Source organism: Nicrophorus vespilloides, unplaced genomic scaffold (assembly GCF_001412225.1).
Source record: "Nicrophorus vespilloides isolate i.1.1-1 unplaced genomic scaffold, Nicve_v1.0, whole genome shotgun sequence".
NCBI lineage: Eukaryota > Metazoa > Arthropoda > Insecta > Coleoptera > Silphidae > Nicrophorus > Nicrophorus vespilloides.
In genome coordinates this window covers 451,215-469,711 of record NW_017100114.1, presented here as the reverse complement: position 1 = coordinate 469,711, position 18,497 = coordinate 451,215, and the positions used below count along the sequence as shown (strand labels likewise).

Below are 18,497 nucleotides of genomic sequence, written 5' to 3'. Positions count from 1 at the left end.
ATGGAATAAGAAAGCCTCTTTCAATAAAATTGTCAAAATTGAGTTGTTTACTCAAATTTCAAAGTATACATCACCTTATTGGCGTGCATTAAAAATAAGTATAGCTCGAAGGCTATAACGGATATTCCTTGGGATAGGGACCATATGACCCTAACAAATAACAGTTAGGGTTTTTAACCCTCTCGTGCATGAATTTTTTTGGGTGCAGGAACAAAACATCGAGAGAGAAAAAAAAATAAAAACGTAACGCATAAATTTTCAGATTAAGGAGGAACCCCTCTTTATCCGGTTCGACGCATAGATGGATGTATAGATATAGATGCAGGTATTCCCTTTAAAGCGATCTATATTCAGCAAAACGTGAGTCCTGTCCTAATTTCATTCATGAGTGAATGCGTAGTACGCGATTTCCAATTAGCAACCGGTGCTCGAGTACAAAGAAAATAATGAAATATTTGTGTTAATGAAACGTTCAGCACGTCACTAATCTCGAAATAGAACTAATTAATGGGAGAGAATTCGCTGGAAAATTAGAGAGGAATGTTACAATAATTATCCAGAAATATCGTAGCGAGAGGCATTTTCCCCAGTTCCATGAGCGAATTTTAACATGCGCCGTATTAAGTATCGATCGGAAAGGATGAAGTCCTGGTTTCTCTTCTTCCTTCATCTTTTTTTTTGCACGCTCCCCTATTTCGTGCTTGCTTTAAACGCGCTACGAGGTGTTTCATTTTGATGATTTTCATGAAACGGTTTGCTTATTTTGTTTTTTAACATCTCTACGTATTTTTTTTTATAAATAGAATATAAAACACGAACATGACACACTAGAAAAATTATATATATGTATATGTGAATTGAATAGAAAAGGGGTTGATTTGTCACCCCAAGCTCACCAGAAGGCTTGTTTCGTTACAGAGGGTCATTTTTAATATAGTGAACATGAGCAAAGGGAGGAATTTGTTCAATGCGAGTATGACCCCAATAGTAAAATCATCAACAAGGCCTAAATGGTAAGAGGGGAAGAATAGCGAGTCGCATGCAGCGGGAGATATTTCTTATGCACATTCACGTTAAATTCTATTCTATGTATTGTGTTTTTTGTAGTATTTTATTGTTTTTTTTCTTTGGGGGGTTGAAGGCAGCGCATCCCGAAGAGAAACGTGTTTTATCACAAATCGCCGATGCACCGGGGCCATTTCGTCCTGAGTTTCGCCTTTAACTTCGACAGGGAGGATGAGGTGTACCAATTTGCACTGACGTTCCCCTACAGCTACACCCGCTGCCAGGGATATTTGAAGGTGCTCGAATCGAGGGCCGAGCATTTGGAAGGCAACTTCTGCAGAGAGCTCCTCGCTAATAGCATTGTAAATAGAAAACGACAAAGCGGAAATCAATGTTTGTATGTGTGGTTGTGTGTGTGTTTTTCAGCAAAAGCGGAGAGCGGATGTGTTGACAATAGGGAGCGTGCCAAAAAGGGCGGCTGAGAAGCGGAGGGTGGTCGTTATTATAGCGAGAGTACACCCAGGCGAGTCTCCGTCAAGCTTTGTATGCCAAGGTAGCGAATAAAAATGAAATACCTTTAAGCTCTGAACCCACCCCATTTACGATTTGACTAGGTCTAATCGAATTATTGGTGAGTTCGCACGCGATCGCCAACACTCTCAGGGACAATGTCGTTTTCAAAATAATTCCGATGCTGAATCCGGATGGGGTGTTCTTGGGGAACTATCGCAGCTCCCTGATGGGTTTCGATTTGAATCGATCTTGGCACCGCGCTTCACCCTTCGCACACCCGACTCTAACAGCAGTCATCGAATTGCTAACGGCAATCGATAAAAGTAAGGTAGGACCAGCAGTTCCAATCACATCAAAACTATAAATAAATTCCCCCAACCCTTAATTTCAGGACTACCAATTGGATTTCATTGTAGATATACACGCACAATCTACTCTGCTGGGATCGTTCGTTTACGGAAACACCTACGACGACGTGTACAGGTAACTCTATACACGTTTCCTGTCTTCGATAACAGAAGTCTCTTTGCCTGCTAGATATGAGCGACATATAGTGTTTCCCAAACTTTTCGCAAACCTGGCGGATGATTACCAACCTAACAATTGCATGTATAATTCGGATAGCAGCAAGATCGGCTCCGCCCGCCGATTCTTTTGCGCCAATCTCAACGACAAAATAAACACCTACACCTTCGAAGTTTCCCTTTTCGGCTATAAACTCAAAGGCTCCGACACCATAATTCCTTATACCGAGGATAGCTGTATCTTTACAAAAACAAAATATAAAAAAATATTTTAGGAATAAGTTTAAAAAAATAATATATATTTCCTTAAAACCAATTAGATAAGAGATGCGGTCGAAACTTGATTAAAGCATTTTTGGAATACTACCAAGTAACTGGCGTGATTCCAATAAGCCCAACTCAGGAATTGAAAAAGAAACGACCTAGGAGACACCGATCCCCTTCAAGTTCGAACAGAACTAGACCAAATACGACGCGAATCCAAGCGCCCATCCATTACAAGGACATTAATATTTATTACGAGAGCGAATCGGACGCGGATGAGCCAACATTCAGGTATAAATTGAGCCCGAGAAAATCAATTTTCAGGGATCATCGGTCGTCGTCGCCGCCTCCACAGACAATCGTAGTTCTGCCGGAGCCCAGCCTTTCGATTATAGACTTCAACATAATCACCAAAGCGGATTTCGAGAATGCCACTAGAAAATCGCAGAAAGATGGAAAAGTCTTGAATGAAACGTAATGTCTTAATGTTGAAAATGTAAACTTATCTTTATTTCGTAATAAAAAAAATATTTTAATACCAATTTGCTTTGAAATGATACATTCAGAAGTATATGAATCGCAATAAGCTGGATTAAATTTGTACAAATCATTGAAACGTTCATCCGAATCACCAATTATATTTAAACTAGTCGCTATTTCTCTAAACCTAATGTACTGTACAGAAAGACGTGTTTCAAAATTAATCATATATCGTACGATATTAACATAATGCATAGTTAATGAGTAATAATTAATTATTCTACAAAAGCAAATTATTTTTCGTTTAAGGCTTATTAAGTGTGTTTTCCCCGAATAGGGCCAAAATATATATATACGTTCTTTTGGCACAGAAAACAACGGAACTAATTCTCAGTTGTCCTTTTCAGATAGTTCTTGATATCTTGCGTACATCATTTTTTTCACACAATCCTTATAGGATTCACCTGCCAATGCCTGGTACGAACCCGATTTGTTGCCCAATCCGACGGTGCTAGCCCTTTGCTCCGCTTGAATAATGGTCGTCCTTCCTTGATTTGATTTTCCAAGGCCCTGGCCCTCAGTCCAACCCATTTTTTGTAACAACCTGTTGCCCACATTCTCAGCACCTATCGGTTCGGAAACCGACGCTGCTGCCACAGGGATTTCGATCTCTCTGGACTTCAAATATTTTTCCTTCAATTTACTCGGCTGTGGCTCATCTGGATCTCCGTACTTTAGTCTCCTTTCTTTAGCTCTGTCCCTATAAACAATTTTCTCTGCTGCGTTTGCAGAATTCTCCTTGCGCTTCTTATTTCTAAGATTCTCCAAATTCTGTTTGTGAATAGAAGAAAATTGAGCATGCTTAGATAATGCTTCCGCATTCGGAAGCATCCTTTTGCATAAATTGCAGATGAGAGTGTTGAAATCTAAAAAGTCTAAATCATTGATTTTGGGTTCCTCGTCCTCCGAACTGTCGCTCTCGCCACCATATGCAGCGACGAGAGGGGCATGATTGGACATGTCTGCCTCCACGTATCCATTATTCATAGGCATTGCTTTTTTCTCTAAGACAGAAAAGCCAATATCAGCAGCGGCTGAGCCAATTCCCCCTGGTCCTGAATCGTTAAACCTGGACGGTTGTACCTCTTTCTTTTGATTCAGCGTCTTCGCCCATCTCTCCATATCTTTCGCGATTTTCTTTGCAACTTTTACTTTATCTTGTTTCTCTACCTTCGTCTTCTTTGTAGGTCCTTGCAACGCTTCCTCTGGAGTTTGCTGGTTGTTACCAAACGTTTCGTAATTCGTCGGTGCAAGAACATAAGTGAGTTTTTCTCTGTCCCAATATAAGTACTTTTGAATAACACTGTTCCAATAGTACTGAGAAGATTGATCGTAATATAACCCAGTTAGCTGATCGTAATAATATCCACTATTTTTATCAAATGTATATTTGGTAATGTCCGGTATAGCTGTAAATCAATAAAATTTAGTATAAAATTTTGGTATGAAACAATAAATAGAAACTTACGATATCTCTTGCCGTCGGTGCCGTTCGGAACTGACATGTGGGTTGTATCGAAAAACGTCTTATTGGCTTGCATCTGTTGGATGGCCGATTGCGCTACTGCCGCTGCAGCGTTAGCCGCATCCATTTGATTCTCTTGATGCAAAGTGATCGAATTTCCGGCATTAATTTGTTGTGTAAAATAGTTCTTATAGTACAAGAAATAGTGCTGATAATCGACACTGTTCTTCGCAAACTTATTGGCCGAATAATCAGCGAGGCTATCGACGTCGCTAAGATTATAGGTGGTAGGAACTGATGGTGTTGCGAACGTCGATTCCGGTTCTGCATATACATGTTTTGTATCTCCCATGTTATATTTACAGTAAGATAAAATAACTGCAAAATGTAAATAAACCATAATTATAATTAGCTAAAAAAATAGGTGTTAATTTGATATTCGGATGAGTCGAAACGTTCAGTGTCGCCATTACCAGTATGCTATCTATAATATACAAGTCCAAGAATAATAACATGCACATTGTTTCGTGCTGACGATATTTGCCCGTATTTTTCACGGGGGGCAAGTAGTGAGTGCTCTTGTGAGGGCGACCGTGCTCAATACACGACCGCATTTTAAAACGTCAATCACCTTTAAAACAAGAAGAAACAAAAACTGAAAAAACGATTTCAACAAAAAGCTTTTTTTTAAGAAACCAAGGATGTGCTTTTCGCTACACACACGACTAACTTAAATAGAAGATTGAACTGTTGTCATTCTACAGAAGGAAAATTACCTCGACAAACGTAACCATGTAATTTTATTCCGCGCACATCATTAATTCTTGTTCTGAAATCGATCTTAACCCCAGGCCACGTATATTTCACCCCAACTACACAAACACACACACAAAGCAAGTTCACCCCCAAAATGCGCTTTAAAATTATTTGTTTGTTCTTTCCATGGACATAATCATTAAGTCGATTAACACTGGTACTTTAATTATTAGCAACCAACGTTTTTTTTAACTCATACTATTTCTCTATTCCACATACAAAATTATTTAGTTAGTTTTATTAGTTGCATGAAGCAACTTGTGTAATAACCATCGCTTAAAAAACCGTTTGGTGAACGCGGTAACAAGGGTTAAGTGCGATTTCATCAATTTTCGACCTTATCTAATTTCGTAGTAGTAAGGTACACTTAAAACTATATGAAATACATTTATGACATGACGCTTTTTTCTTACTTAAAATCAATTATTGATTCAACTTTTTTTTTGAAAAATTCAACATTCGAATTCAGCACGTATGAAATGATTCAAATAATATAATCAACTGCACTGTTAAATTGTGTAATTGATTTTGTGTTTTTTATGTTTAAATTAGTTTATTTATATATTAGTATTATTAATTAATCGGTCTTTTTGAAAAGATTCATTTTATTTATCAGTTTAATACTTTTTAAATTTAATTATTATCTTAAAATATTATACGAATTAAGTATTTTGTAAATTAGCGTTAAGTAACGTATTGATTCGTTTATGTTTTAAATAAAAGTTGAAGAAAATTGACGTCGTTTAGCACTCGGATCGGCCAATTATATTTCACTCATCCAAGTACTTATTTTTCAACGTATGATGAAATGAGAGTTGTTTATTTATTCTAATGAGATAATGCATTTTGTTTGTTTATTTAATATATATCGCATAAATGAACAATGAGTAGTCGATGAATAATCGGATTTAATGAAACGCAGAGATCGCGTTTCGTAAACAAAGAAATAAACAAACGAAGTGCATTTCGACGACACTGTGATTGTGCTGCCATTCATACAGTACCTGTCTTTCCATCAATGCTGAGCGGCGTTGGTAGATTGTTCAGTGCGCCGTACAAGCTTAGGGCATCAATAGTAGTTTCTGTGCCTAAGTAACATATGCCTCTGGATGTGGATGTTAGTGAATCCCGACCGATCGCGACAGCTGATATTTTTTTAACCAAGTCCGGAATGACCACGATCAAAACGTTCATCACTGTGTCTTCAGTAGTCAAGGCGTCCAAATTGCGTAGCATGATTGCTATAATTCACCCAAAAAACGTAAGTCACATTCAGTCAAAGTCAAACTATTTGTCAGTCATTACTCTTAGTCGTATAGGAACAGATTTCGTCGCTGCCGCTGCCTCCTTCCTCGCTCTCCATCCTGGATGCATGGCATTTGAAGCATAGCTCACGTCTTTTGAAGTTTTGGGCTCCGCACTGAAAATGAACAAATCGTGGGTAAGTTTATTTGAGAAATATTAAGATTTGTATACCTTAATGCAAAACCAATCTGCTGATGCTTTGTGTGTGGGGGCCTTCTCAGATTGCGGACATAGTTCCTTGGGCATGCTATATTGCATAATAGCTCTATATTGATCCTGAAGCATTAATATGCCCTGCAATAGCAAAAGGGTGCTATTAGACATACTGATCCACTTTTTAAGTCACCCACCCCTCTTTCTAAAGAGACCAGCTGCCAGGCAGCATTTTGCACTGAAGTTTACAACTTTTTTATGTTGAAATTTGAAACTGAGAACGTAATGCTCAAAACAAAAATAAATATAATAAAGAATAGAATAAAAGTAGAAAAAAAAATTAATAAAAATAAACATTATGCAAATAAAGATATACGCATATAAATAAATATAAAAATTTTAAATAAAAATTGATTCAAGAAAGTAAAAATAATGTAACTAAATAAATATAATATAAATAATAATAAAAAAAGATGTTACTTGTATATATTTTTACAGAATCGATATAAAAGTTGGAATTGTAGCAGTAGTTAAAAACCCTTCGTAATCTAAGATACCTGCTTCATATCCATCCAGCGGGTGGCTTCCGATAGTGTTGTAAACTCGACAAAGGCAAAACCGCGTGATGCACCTAAACAGCACAATACACACCAATGGCAATATTACCTCAGCCAAAATCACATCTATATTCACGGTGAACTATGAGTCAAAAAGATAATGCAAAACAATGCAACTTCTCATTACCTGTGTCTTTTTTCCGTATCAGTCTAATGTCTTTGGGCATCAATCCACAATGTATAATGTCCTGTCGAATCTGTAAATCATAAAAGCCTCGTGTTTAGCAATTCCTGCGATTCTGTTCGTCAACTGTGATCTTGATAAAATTACGTCATTTTCGGTAATATGCTGAGCCAGGCCCCGAATCATAATGGTATTATTGGGCGGTTGGCTTTTGTATCCAATGATCTCAGAGCCACTCGCCCCGAGTACTCCTCCGTTTGAACTTCTCTCGCTGGAAAAACAACGAGGAATAATAAGCTTTTGTTTTTATACTATTATATATATATTGTTGTTGTGCAATCTATTAACGTCTTCTCCCTTAAAAGTGATGTCAATAGTTACTTCAAGTAATATTTCCAAGTCATATTACCTATCATCGCTATCTCTTTCATTATCCCTATCCCTATCGCGGTATCGATCCCTATCCCTACTTCGTTCATCTTTGTAATCCCACCTGGAACCGCTACCGGAGCTTCTGCTCCTTCTATAGTCTTTATGCGAATTTTTATAATATCTACTATCTCTGTCCCTATCTCGGTACTCTCTTTCGCGACTAGTACTTCTGCTTCTTCTATCATCATCATACGACGATTCTCTCTCCCGTCTATTATTATATTCTTTATTATTTTCATCATTCAATGGAGATCTCTCATGATCATATTTATGATCTGAAATTAAAATATATTAATTCAAACACCTAAATACAAATATTTAAGGGTTTTACTGCCCCCACCAATATCCATAAAAATACCTCCACCACAAGCAATGCTAAAATCCAGCAGATAGTTATAAAAACTTTCTACAGAATTTCTATTAATAAACCACTATTCCTTTACTTATCTATGATAAATGTACACTATGAGCACACACCCATTGCAGGGGTAAAAACAAAAACACACAAACACAAAGGGTTGGCAAAGCAAATTCAACCAAACGGATTGTACCAAAATTCTGGGTGTAACTCACATTTATGGTTTCTGGCGTGCCTTCGGTATTGGGGAGAATGTGATCTTGATTTTGAACGAGATTGATTACGACGCGATCGAGAATTAGATCTGCTTCTTGATATTCGATATGGCGAATGTTCTTTACCCCTCATGTTGCTCATAATATAGCCAACACTATATTAAGACCAAATATCAAACGACAATGTATATTTTACAAAAATTGATAACAGAAACAAGATAAGAACGTATAGAAGAAAATATATGATGTACAGAAAAAAAATCGTTTCAAGCTTCTTCTTGCAGTACAATTGTTTGCTGGATCAAACGTATTAACGAAATAATAAAACTACAATTATTTGTTATAATTCTTAGCATATAAAAACAAGAAAATAATAAAAATTGTCTAAAAATATATATATATAAAGCGAAGTTCCAATCAATATGGCGTCCTTGTAATGTGTGTGAGAGGATACGTGCCTATATTTTTATTTGCTAATTTTTTATTGGAAACAACCTGTTTTTATCTTCGATATTCTCAGCCGATGAATGAATAAGTTTAATATTATTTGATATTTAAACGTCACGGTGGATCAGTAATCATTAGTTTAGAGAACTTTTTACTGAAACCGTGCTGCTCTTCTCTCCCTCACACACACTACACCGCGTTGGTATTTAAAACACATTTCGATTTTGGGAACACGACACTGTCTTGTTTGTGTAATGTGCAGCACGACTATAAACGATCATCCTTACAACGTTGCCACAACAAGGAATCTAATTACGTATCCTCAAGAGCAGGAGGCATTTCCGGATTTGCGCATACTCGCGAGAGAAATTTTGTTTCCCGCTCTTTTAGTAAATTGTTGCTGTTTTTATATTTTATATTGTTTAATAATTACGCATAAACCATATCCTTCATGACTGCCTACGTTTAATTTTAGTAATCGCACGTCATTCTAGTCGAAGTATTGTTTCTCACAATGACTGAATCGACAAAGAATTTGCAAATTTGTATTTATTCGTATATAATCGGTTGTTTGTATAATAAAACAACAATTCTATCCAAGAATAAACAAACATACGTCATTAATGTAAACATGACAATGGTTTCCAGTTACCACTGCTGACATCTCTGTTCGGAAGATAAAAATGTTCATTTTGCATTAACAAGATGGCAGAAATATTATGTTACAATAACAATTACTTCTCATTTCTATAAAGAAACAGATATTTATTAATTAAATTATATTCATTCGAAACAATCAAACAATAAATAAAAGAAAGACAACATGTTTATAGTAATAATAAACAATTTGTCCCAGGATGTATTTATAATAAACTATAACATATTACCATGAAATAAATACATAACCAAACTTGAAACAAACTATGTTGATTAACCTTAATACATTCAATACTATATTATTTATACAAATAATTACTACTTTTACTAAGAAAATATTTTACAAATAAAATAATTTTATTAGTATTATTAGGAAAATTATTGAAATAAATAAAATTAACCAATTGTTTGTTTTGCAAATTTATTAAATTTGTATATGTTTTTAGATTTATGCAGAAAATAAAATTAATAAATTATATTTATTGTAAAATGATTTATATAAACGTATTTTTTTGATAATTGAATAGATTTTAATTGAATTTATTTGTAATCAAATAAAAAACTGAAAATTATTATATTAAAGCTGAAAGAATAAAATATATTTATTAGAATATTAGTAAATCTACTATTTGAAACATCACTGATTTATTTGAAAAGAAGCAGCCATGAAAAGGGATGAAAAAAAAAATATCCGCAGCTAGTGTTGATATGTAGACAACTGTATATGCAGATTCAAGCTAAAAATATATAAATAAAATAATTATCTGTGATTATTTTAATATTTTAGTAATTATTGTGTAAATTACTATAAAATTTTGTAAAACATAAATGTTCTAAGTGCAAAATTCTACATCTAACTTATTTTTATAGACAAAATATAAACTTATGAAAATTTCAATATTGAAACTACAAGTAAATAAATGATTGAATTATATTATAAATTTCGAAAAGCAATTTTCTTAAATTTGAGAATTTCTTAATAAATACAAATATATATATTAAAAACAGCATTTAACATCTAAATATACTAAAAGTAAGTAGAATTTGTAAATATTTTGAATCTGTGCTAAAATTTAAAAAAAAATTATAATTATATTATTTATAAATTTCGAAAAGCAATTTCCTTAAATTTAAGAATTTCGTAATAAATACAAATATATACATCAAAAACTGCATTTAACATCTAAATATACTTTAAGTAAGTAGAATTTGTAAATATTTTGAATCTGTGTTAAAGTTTAAAATAAAATCTTAAATAAAATTAATAAACACAAAATATACATAAAATATCCATTTTTATTTAAAAAACTAATTTTGTAAAAGTAACGTGTTTATTTATGTTGTTTCTAAATATATTAGAGAATTAATTAGATTTATTGGATTATTTGTAGTTTTTTTGTACATAAATAATTGTTAATATTTTTTTAGTTTAGAAAATTTTTATATTGAAACTATAAGAAAATAAATGATCGAAATATATTATTTATAAATTTCGAAAAGCAATTTCCTTAAATTTGAGAATTGTGTAATAAATACAAATATATACATCAAAACTGCATTTAACAGATAAATATATTAAAATTAAGTAGAATTTGTAAATATTTTGAATCTGTGTTAAAGTTAAAAAAAAAATCTTAAATAATATTAATAAACACAAAATATACATAAACATTTTCATTTAAAAAACTAATTTTGTAAAAGTAACGTATTTATTTATGTTGTTTCTAAATATATTAGAGAATTAATTAGATTTATTGGATTATTTGTAGTTTTTTTTGTACATAAACAAATATCAATATTTTATTAGTAAACAAAACTTTAATATTGAAACTATAAGTAAATAAATGATTGAATTATATTATTTATAAATTTCTAAAACCAATTTCCTTAAATATAAGAATTTTGTAGAAGTAAAATGTTTATTAATGTTGTTTCTAAATATACTTGATTTCATATAAATTAGTGCTAAAATTTTATATTTATCTTCGAAAAGAAATGTTCGCACAAGCAAGACAATTAATTAGATTTATTGTATTATATGTAGTTTTTGTACATAAATAATTGTAAATTTTTTTTTTAATACAGAAATCCATTCATTATATATATTATTTTTTGTGAAAATTACTGTACAAATTTGATCATTTTAATATTTAAATCGAAGTACAGTTGATTCCGCTTATTTGGGACACCGGTTAATAGGGCAGCCGGTTGTGAGGGACAAATCCTAAAGAACGGAAGGAAAACTAAGTAAATAACACAAATTTACTCTGTTTTTCGGGACAATATTCCGTTTAATCGGGACAGTAATCGACGGGGATTCACACACCCATTGATGTTGTGTATGCGGCGCCTGTGTTTGAGCGGCATCCATGGACGGACCGCGCCTTATACATACATATTTAATGTTTCAGAATGTATATAATATTTTATTATGTAGTACGTATACATTTTTTCAATATGTACATATGCATACGTACAGATTTGTGACTTGTTTTATTTTGTGCAAATTATTAAATAAAATATTAAAAAGCACTAATCCTGTATTGTGGAACTCCGGATAATTGGGCTTAATTGTGACAAAATGTACTAGTCCCGATTAAGCGGAATTGACTGTACTAGATATTTTAGTATAGATTGTTTGTTTAGTTAATCCATTTTAGAATTACCGCAACTTTAAACGTTAGTCATTGTATCCACTCAAGTGTTTACATATTACAATGCAGCGGTGACAAAGATCTTCTTTAAGTTATTTCCTTTGCAATTTTCGTAAATAAATAAACATTTATTCTTTGTAAATAATCAAAAATTGTTTTATTACATGGCGTTTAAGCTAAGAATTAATTAAAATAAATAAATGAAACAACTTGTTTATACATTCTTGCTATTTGAAACCTCTCACAATATTTATTTTTTGATTTCCTTTTCCATCGGACCACACAGATAATTACGCTTATGTTTAAAATATTTTTACTTATCAAAAATCATTTCATAACGTTAATTTTTCTTAATCGGATCGGCGTTGCGTAACGCATTGATAAGATACGGCTGTGAAAAGTATAAACGGATTAGTTTATTAAATGAAGTGCTTCAAATTTCAGTTCGAATCTTGATAAAACTGAGAATTTTCTAATGTGTCACAGGCTGCAGTCTTATGAAATCGAATACATCCTGTTTTCTTCTCTCAATTATTTTGTTTCTACCATTTATATTATTTTGCTTATTTAATTCCACGAATACAACATTCAAAAACTGAGATGATGTTCTTATTTAACATCAACTGTTGAAACCTTTGTGACTCACGCCAGAGTTATTCATTGAAATCTTCCAGTCTGCAAATTTTCGATGGACCAAAAAAAAAACAGATTTTACCTGCTTTACTCAGGTAGTGCTGAACCCTTGCGTTTCATAATTCCAAGAAAAGAAAGGTGCTTTGCAATGAGAAAAATATATAAATATAAAAATATATATTTGAACTTTTGAAATGATTTTTTTTAATATTAGTATGATTTTATTTATAAATACGTATTTTGATATAAAAAGCCGCAGCAATGGAACCACTTCCCGGTTGTTACCAAAAAATAGATTTGTTTTATCAATAATGAATACAATATTTGAAAAATAATATTTAAGTTACAATTCCATCGTTTATTTTCGTATAATTGCAGTTGTTAGTGATATGTAGATTATTGATTGCCGTTCTTATTTATTCTTATAAAAGAAGAATTTATTGCTGGAAATATACATGAATAAATGTAATATTTTTATTGAAGTGATTGACTGCACACAACTCTGTTATTCTTTGTTGCGATATGATTATCGAATACGTTTTTATTGTAGTTTAATTTGAAAATGGAGTGTTTTATACATATTATAAATTCATAATTTTGATTGTTTTGGTGTTAATATTTTACCATGAATTATGGAAAAACACTTTTTTTTCAACTTGTTTTCACATACTCTGATACTAATGATTGTATTATTAATGGAATTCTTGTGAAGAATGTACTAGATATTTATAGATATTTTGAGAAATGAACTTTCGAAAGGGTATTTTAAAAATGTGTTCTACGCACTACGTGTCAAGTAAAGTAATATACAGCAGAACTTGTTTTTATGCGATTTTCTTTGTGCGGTATATGAAATCCAACCAATTTCAATGGCGTTGGCACCATTGTAATGTTTTCTATGAGTGTGTATATATATATATACAACCTGCACAAACGATTCTCTTAGTCGATTTTGAACCAATTTATCACAAGAAGATGCGCGTTTTTTATTAACATGTGTAGCTGTGAATTATGTATGTGCATTTTTCTCGATATGTACAATGAGAAATTAAATGTTATTAAAATGATTCCATGTGTAATTTAATTATATATTTAGTTTGGATGCATTTTCTCATGTATTTCGTAAATCTTTTTTATTCGAATTTATGAAAATTTTGAATATTTTTTTTTGTGTGTTTTTTTCTCTATCTACCGCATAAAAACAAGTTTTACTGTATATGTAAAGTGTGAATAAAAAATAGGTAGTGTGTAGGTACCTTTATATAGTAAGATCTTGTTTAGTGCTAGGAATTGTTTTCTTCTGAATTAAAAGTAAATAAATAAATTCCAATCGTTTTTTCTGTAAATATTATTATTATTAAATTAATAATAAATACTAATTGTTGATTAAAATTGTCATTAAATCTGTTCCAAAGTTGTTTGAACTTTGATATTCTTATATTTTTGTATGTCATCAAGAAAGTATCATCTAGCAATCATCATATACTAAAAATTGCTCTAAAGAAAAAGAGCAGCACAAAAATCAACGATATACCTTAATGGATTTCCATTACAGCTTTTGTTTCTTTTCAGTGAATCTATATTGGGAGAGCCGTCATCTTGAAGTGCATTTATCTTCCGCGGAAGTCAAAAGGGCACTTAGTTAGGGATCTAAAAATAGATGGAAGAGGAACCACGTATCCTTCCTTATGGCTGTTACCAGTCGCGTGCCATCTACTGTGGAAACGGGAAGCTGTTACTTAATCGACGCGGGTTCTTCGCGGGTTCAATGGATCTCTTTTCTTCGGACGCCGCCTCATTCAATGATGTTTATTTTTATTTTCGTATTCTCGAAAGCATTTCGAATCGTTATCTAAGCACGATAAGGTTTCATATTTTTTTTCTTCTGTTTTATGACACTGATGGGCTATTACGACGGGATTTATGAGCAGTAAAAATATTCAAATTGGCCAGAATGGAAAGTTCAAAAAGAAATTACGTTATTTATATATTTATAATACGTTCTTATATATAGGCATTATATATTATGTATATATATATAAAAAGAAAAAATATATTAATAATAAAGTGATCACATAACAATTGGTAACTAAAATTACGACTCAGCCTGCCGAAGTATGTTGTTTCTTTTTCTTTGAGCTTATCTAAATGAACATAATATAATGCTGTATATTATCCTATGGCACAAATAAGTTATCAGTCTTTTTTTTTTCTTGTTTACTATTTGTTTTCGAAGAAGATATGTCAATAACTCGTGTGTGCTTAAGATTAGGAATGTGCGATCAGGGTTAAAGGTTGCTCTTGGGTGGGCTAAATGTTCGCAGTCGTTTTAACAGGTACAGGTGCGTAGTTCTGGTTACTACTATTTGGCGTTTTGTGCGTAGGATTTGTCACGTCGGAGAGGTGTCTGGACTCGGAAAAGCTGACCGTGTTCTTCACCAGGTGCAGTAGCTTCGCGTACGCTTCACGGTACTGCCGGTTGCTTCCGGCGTAGATGAAGGGGTTGATCACGCTGGAGAACCATGCCAGAATTGATGCTAAAACATGCAGCGTAGGGAAGTTCATTTCGTCCACCGAAACGTTTACGATCATCAGCGGAAGGAAACATGACAGGAAGCAGATGAAGATGATGACCATCAGATTCGTTAAGCGGCGATCATCCCGTTCCTTCCTCATACTCCTTTTGTCACTTGGCTTCCTATGAAAGAGTTTAGTTTATAATAATTACAAATACTAATGATTATAACTTCATTCATTTACTTAATTTAAAACTTAAAATTTCAAATCGAATTAAATCTTCGAAAATTATTATAAAATATTAATATTATCTTTCCTCAATAATTTATTAAATGTTTGTAATTAACTAAAAATAATTTGAGAATATTAAACATTCTTAGTAATTTATATATAATTAGATTTTAATTGGAAAAATTATTATTTTACTTTAGTCATAACATTTTTTTTTGTAATTTTTTTTAATTGAAAATAATAATTATTATGTAATTGAATTGACTGCGGTCAATATCGTTGATTCTTTGTAAAATTATTAAATAATTTGAAATTAAAATATAAATGCAAAACAAATTGAAAAGTTTAAATTTATTTTTCATTAATCAATTAAATTTTTAATTTATATAGAAATTTAAAAATGTTAAAAATAATCTGCAATCAAAATATTTTTTTTAATGAAATGGTAAGTATTTTTTTTTTTGTTGTCTACTAAATTATTGAGTAAAGAGTCTAATGTGATGACAGTAAATTGAGTGTTTGTACCTGTGAGCTTCGAGGTTCTTGCGGGAAGCCCTGACCTTCCAGAAGATGCAGCTGTACGAGGTGATGATGACGACGCATGGCAAAACGAAGCCGACTATGAAGATGGCGTCCTTGGGGGAGCCGTTCTCGTTTTTCAATATTGTACAGGAAAACGTGGTTTTGTTTAGGCCCAGGTCACCCCATACACCCAACAATGGGGGTAACTGTCGATGAATTGTATTTATTTGTGTATTCTCATCTACCTCTCCCTCTTTTCACTCGTTTTGTTATATATTTGTGGGATTTCAAATCTTACCAGTATTACAAAGGAAATGGTCCAAATAAAGGCCAGCTGCGCGTATATGGAGATCTTCGAGTACAGCCTACTATAGTATTGGTTGCACGAAATTAAAACGTACCTGCGGGAAAGAGACAGAAATAAAATTGTTCGAAAGGTAGACAATCATTCGAATTGTATTTGTAATCCGATGCCGGTGCAATTAACGAAATTACCAGGGGATGGGTTGGTCTCATGTGTATTTTTATTTCTTTATATATATATTTTTTTTTTCTATCAATAATGATGATAATGACAAAACGCCGACGATTATGTTGTTTATAAAGTTTCGAAACGCATAAGCTCGTGCGAAAAAATTAAATGGGAATCGGTCATAATTAAGCCCGGCTTAGTTAACTTCTGACCTATGGCAGTCATACAATCAAGAACAATGGATCCACGCATTCATTACAGTCATATTACATCGTTTCAAATGAAATTATTTTATCTGCGGGTAAATGGAGCGCAGTGAAAAATCGTGCGGACGAAGAAAACGGCGCGCATACATCTCTGATTAATTGAAGTACATCGCCCCAGCTGATATAAAATACTTTGACAGACACTTTATTCATTTGGTAACATGTGTTTCGTGTTACAAGGAAGCGATTGATGATGAATATGAAGAGGGCTCGAGAGGAAGTTGTCGCGAGTTTATGGTTTAGATGTATGTATGAAAATACGCACCTATTTATTGTGATTGCAACCATATTCAAAACCGAAAGCGTAACGTTCCCATAGAACAGGACCGGAAACAGTTTGCAAAGATCCTCTCCGAGTGTCCACTCCTCCTGGATGTACCTGGTGGCTGTGATTGGCATGTTGATCAAGCAGAAGATGAAGTCCGAGATGCACAGGGACAGGACGAAATATGTGGTCGGATGTGTGCGCAATTTCGGGCACCTGGTTAAGGCCAGTATCGTAATCAAGTTACCTAAAAGTTAATCAAAACAATAGTTTAAAGTTGGGTGTTTGCGGATGCTAGTGAATCTGATTTATACCCGCTACACCCACAACGCAGAAGATGATCGCACAAACCGATGCGAAAATCGTGACAGCGCGAGGATAGATCACTTCATCCTCCGTCTCCATAATTTTGGATAAATTTGCAACAGAACAGAAAAAAAAATAAATAAACTCTTCGCGTTGTTTTGATCCTATCCGACTGCTGTCCAACACCAACACGAACACATTTAATATATATATACAAAACACACAGTCGTTCGTTCAGGATACAAGTCTCGTCCAACCACCAATAGGCGACTGATTCTCACGCTGTTCTGATTAAACCCGAAGACACTTTCAGATTGTGGAGGGGACGGCATACTCCAGAGTCTTGCAATCAGATGATGTATTTCTCTACATGTATGCAATACACTCACATATAAATACAATTTCTCAAAAAAAAATCGAGACGTTTTATTTTACTTACCTACAAGATAAGATAAAAGCGCTTTATCGAATAAAAACCAATTATTCACGAATTGGTGTTTATATATAAATGAGTCTACACATTCCAGAAATTGTAATTTACTGAATTAAAGGATAATTATACTTTACCTTATATATCATTTTCAGAGACAATGAAGACAAGCAAGTATTAACTAAAATATCATTTTAGAGTTTAAAATAAATATTTATATATTGAGTTGGACAAATTTTTATAACAACATTTAATTGTTTTCCCACTTAAAAATATTACAAAAAACATAATAATAATAAAATCATGTATTTTAACTATCTTAACAAAAATAACAAATAATTATATTTTTTAATAATTAAGTTTTTATTTCACACTTTTAAAATAACATAACTTTAAATTTTGCACCAAATTTGAATAATATTGAAAATAAATGAAATTATCTCCACCTTGCAAGAAGATAAATATATTTATCTCTATTTGTCAGCCGTAGTGAGTGCGTTAAAAAGTACTGATCACCAATTCAAGTGCTTAACTTTCGTAAGTTGTCAAATATTAACTAATCTCCATATGAGATTATCGCTTTAGACCCATTTGGTACATTGATAATAATAAATAATGACGTAAATTGTAATAAATTTCTATATAATATTTTTGTTAAAACCTGAAACTTTGTAATAATATTTTGATAATCATAACTTGAAGTATGAATTTGTGTGATTTGAGCGCAAACTGTGGTAATGCGTTTATTGATTTTTGGTCGTTCGGT

General features: G+C 32.7%; 3 protein-coding genes across 5 annotated transcripts; 1 reads left to right on the top strand and 2 right to left on the bottom strand.

Moving 5' to 3' along the window:
• Positions 1–791: 791 nt before the first annotated feature.
• LOC108568724 (cytosolic carboxypeptidase 6-like) lies at positions 792–2,784 on the top strand. The gene is made up of 7 exons (XM_017929960.1): positions 792–1,013; positions 1,142–1,367; positions 1,432–1,558; positions 1,620–1,846; positions 1,910–2,001; positions 2,056–2,279; positions 2,363–2,784. Exons 1-7 carry the CDS (start codon positions 943–945, stop codon positions 2,782–2,784), a joined length of 1,389 nt encoding a protein of 462 aa, XP_017785449.1. The 5' UTR covers positions 792–942.
• Positions 2,785–2,788: 4 nt separating this feature from the next.
• LOC108568735 (RNA-binding protein 5-like) lies at positions 2,789–9,076 on the bottom strand. 3 transcript variants are annotated; one of them, XM_017929975.1, is made up of 10 exons: positions 8,332–9,076; positions 7,736–8,033; positions 7,474–7,597; positions 7,330–7,399; positions 7,143–7,216; positions 6,604–6,726; positions 6,433–6,547; positions 6,132–6,368; positions 4,315–4,689; positions 2,789–4,255 (listed from the first exon to the last, which is right to left on the bottom strand). In XM_017929975.1, the coding sequence occupies exons 1-10, from the start codon at positions 8,471–8,473 to the stop codon at positions 3,177–3,179; spliced, it is 2,637 nt and encodes an 878-aa protein (XP_017785464.1). In that variant the 5' UTR covers positions 8,474–9,076; the 3' UTR covers positions 2,789–3,176. The 3 variants fall into 3 exon arrangements, with proteins under 3 accessions (XP_017785464.1, XP_017785466.1, XP_017785465.1); XM_017929976.1 differs by having other exon boundaries at positions 3,177–4,255; positions 8,090–9,076; XM_017929977.1 differs by lacking the exon at positions 8,332–9,076 and having other exon boundaries at positions 7,474–7,683; positions 7,736–7,822.
• Positions 9,077–14,795: 5,719 nt separating this feature from the next.
• Positions 14,796–17,707, bottom strand: LOC108568736 (protein trapped in endoderm-1). The gene is made up of 5 exons (XM_017929978.1): positions 17,310–17,707; positions 16,996–17,242; positions 16,291–16,393; positions 15,996–16,198; positions 14,796–15,420 (listed from the first exon to the last, which is right to left on the bottom strand). Exons 1-5 carry the CDS (start codon positions 17,398–17,400, stop codon positions 15,033–15,035), a joined length of 1,032 nt encoding a protein of 343 aa, XP_017785467.1. The 5' UTR covers positions 17,401–17,707; the 3' UTR covers positions 14,796–15,032.
• Between the last annotated feature and the right edge of the window lie 790 nt (positions 17,708–18,497).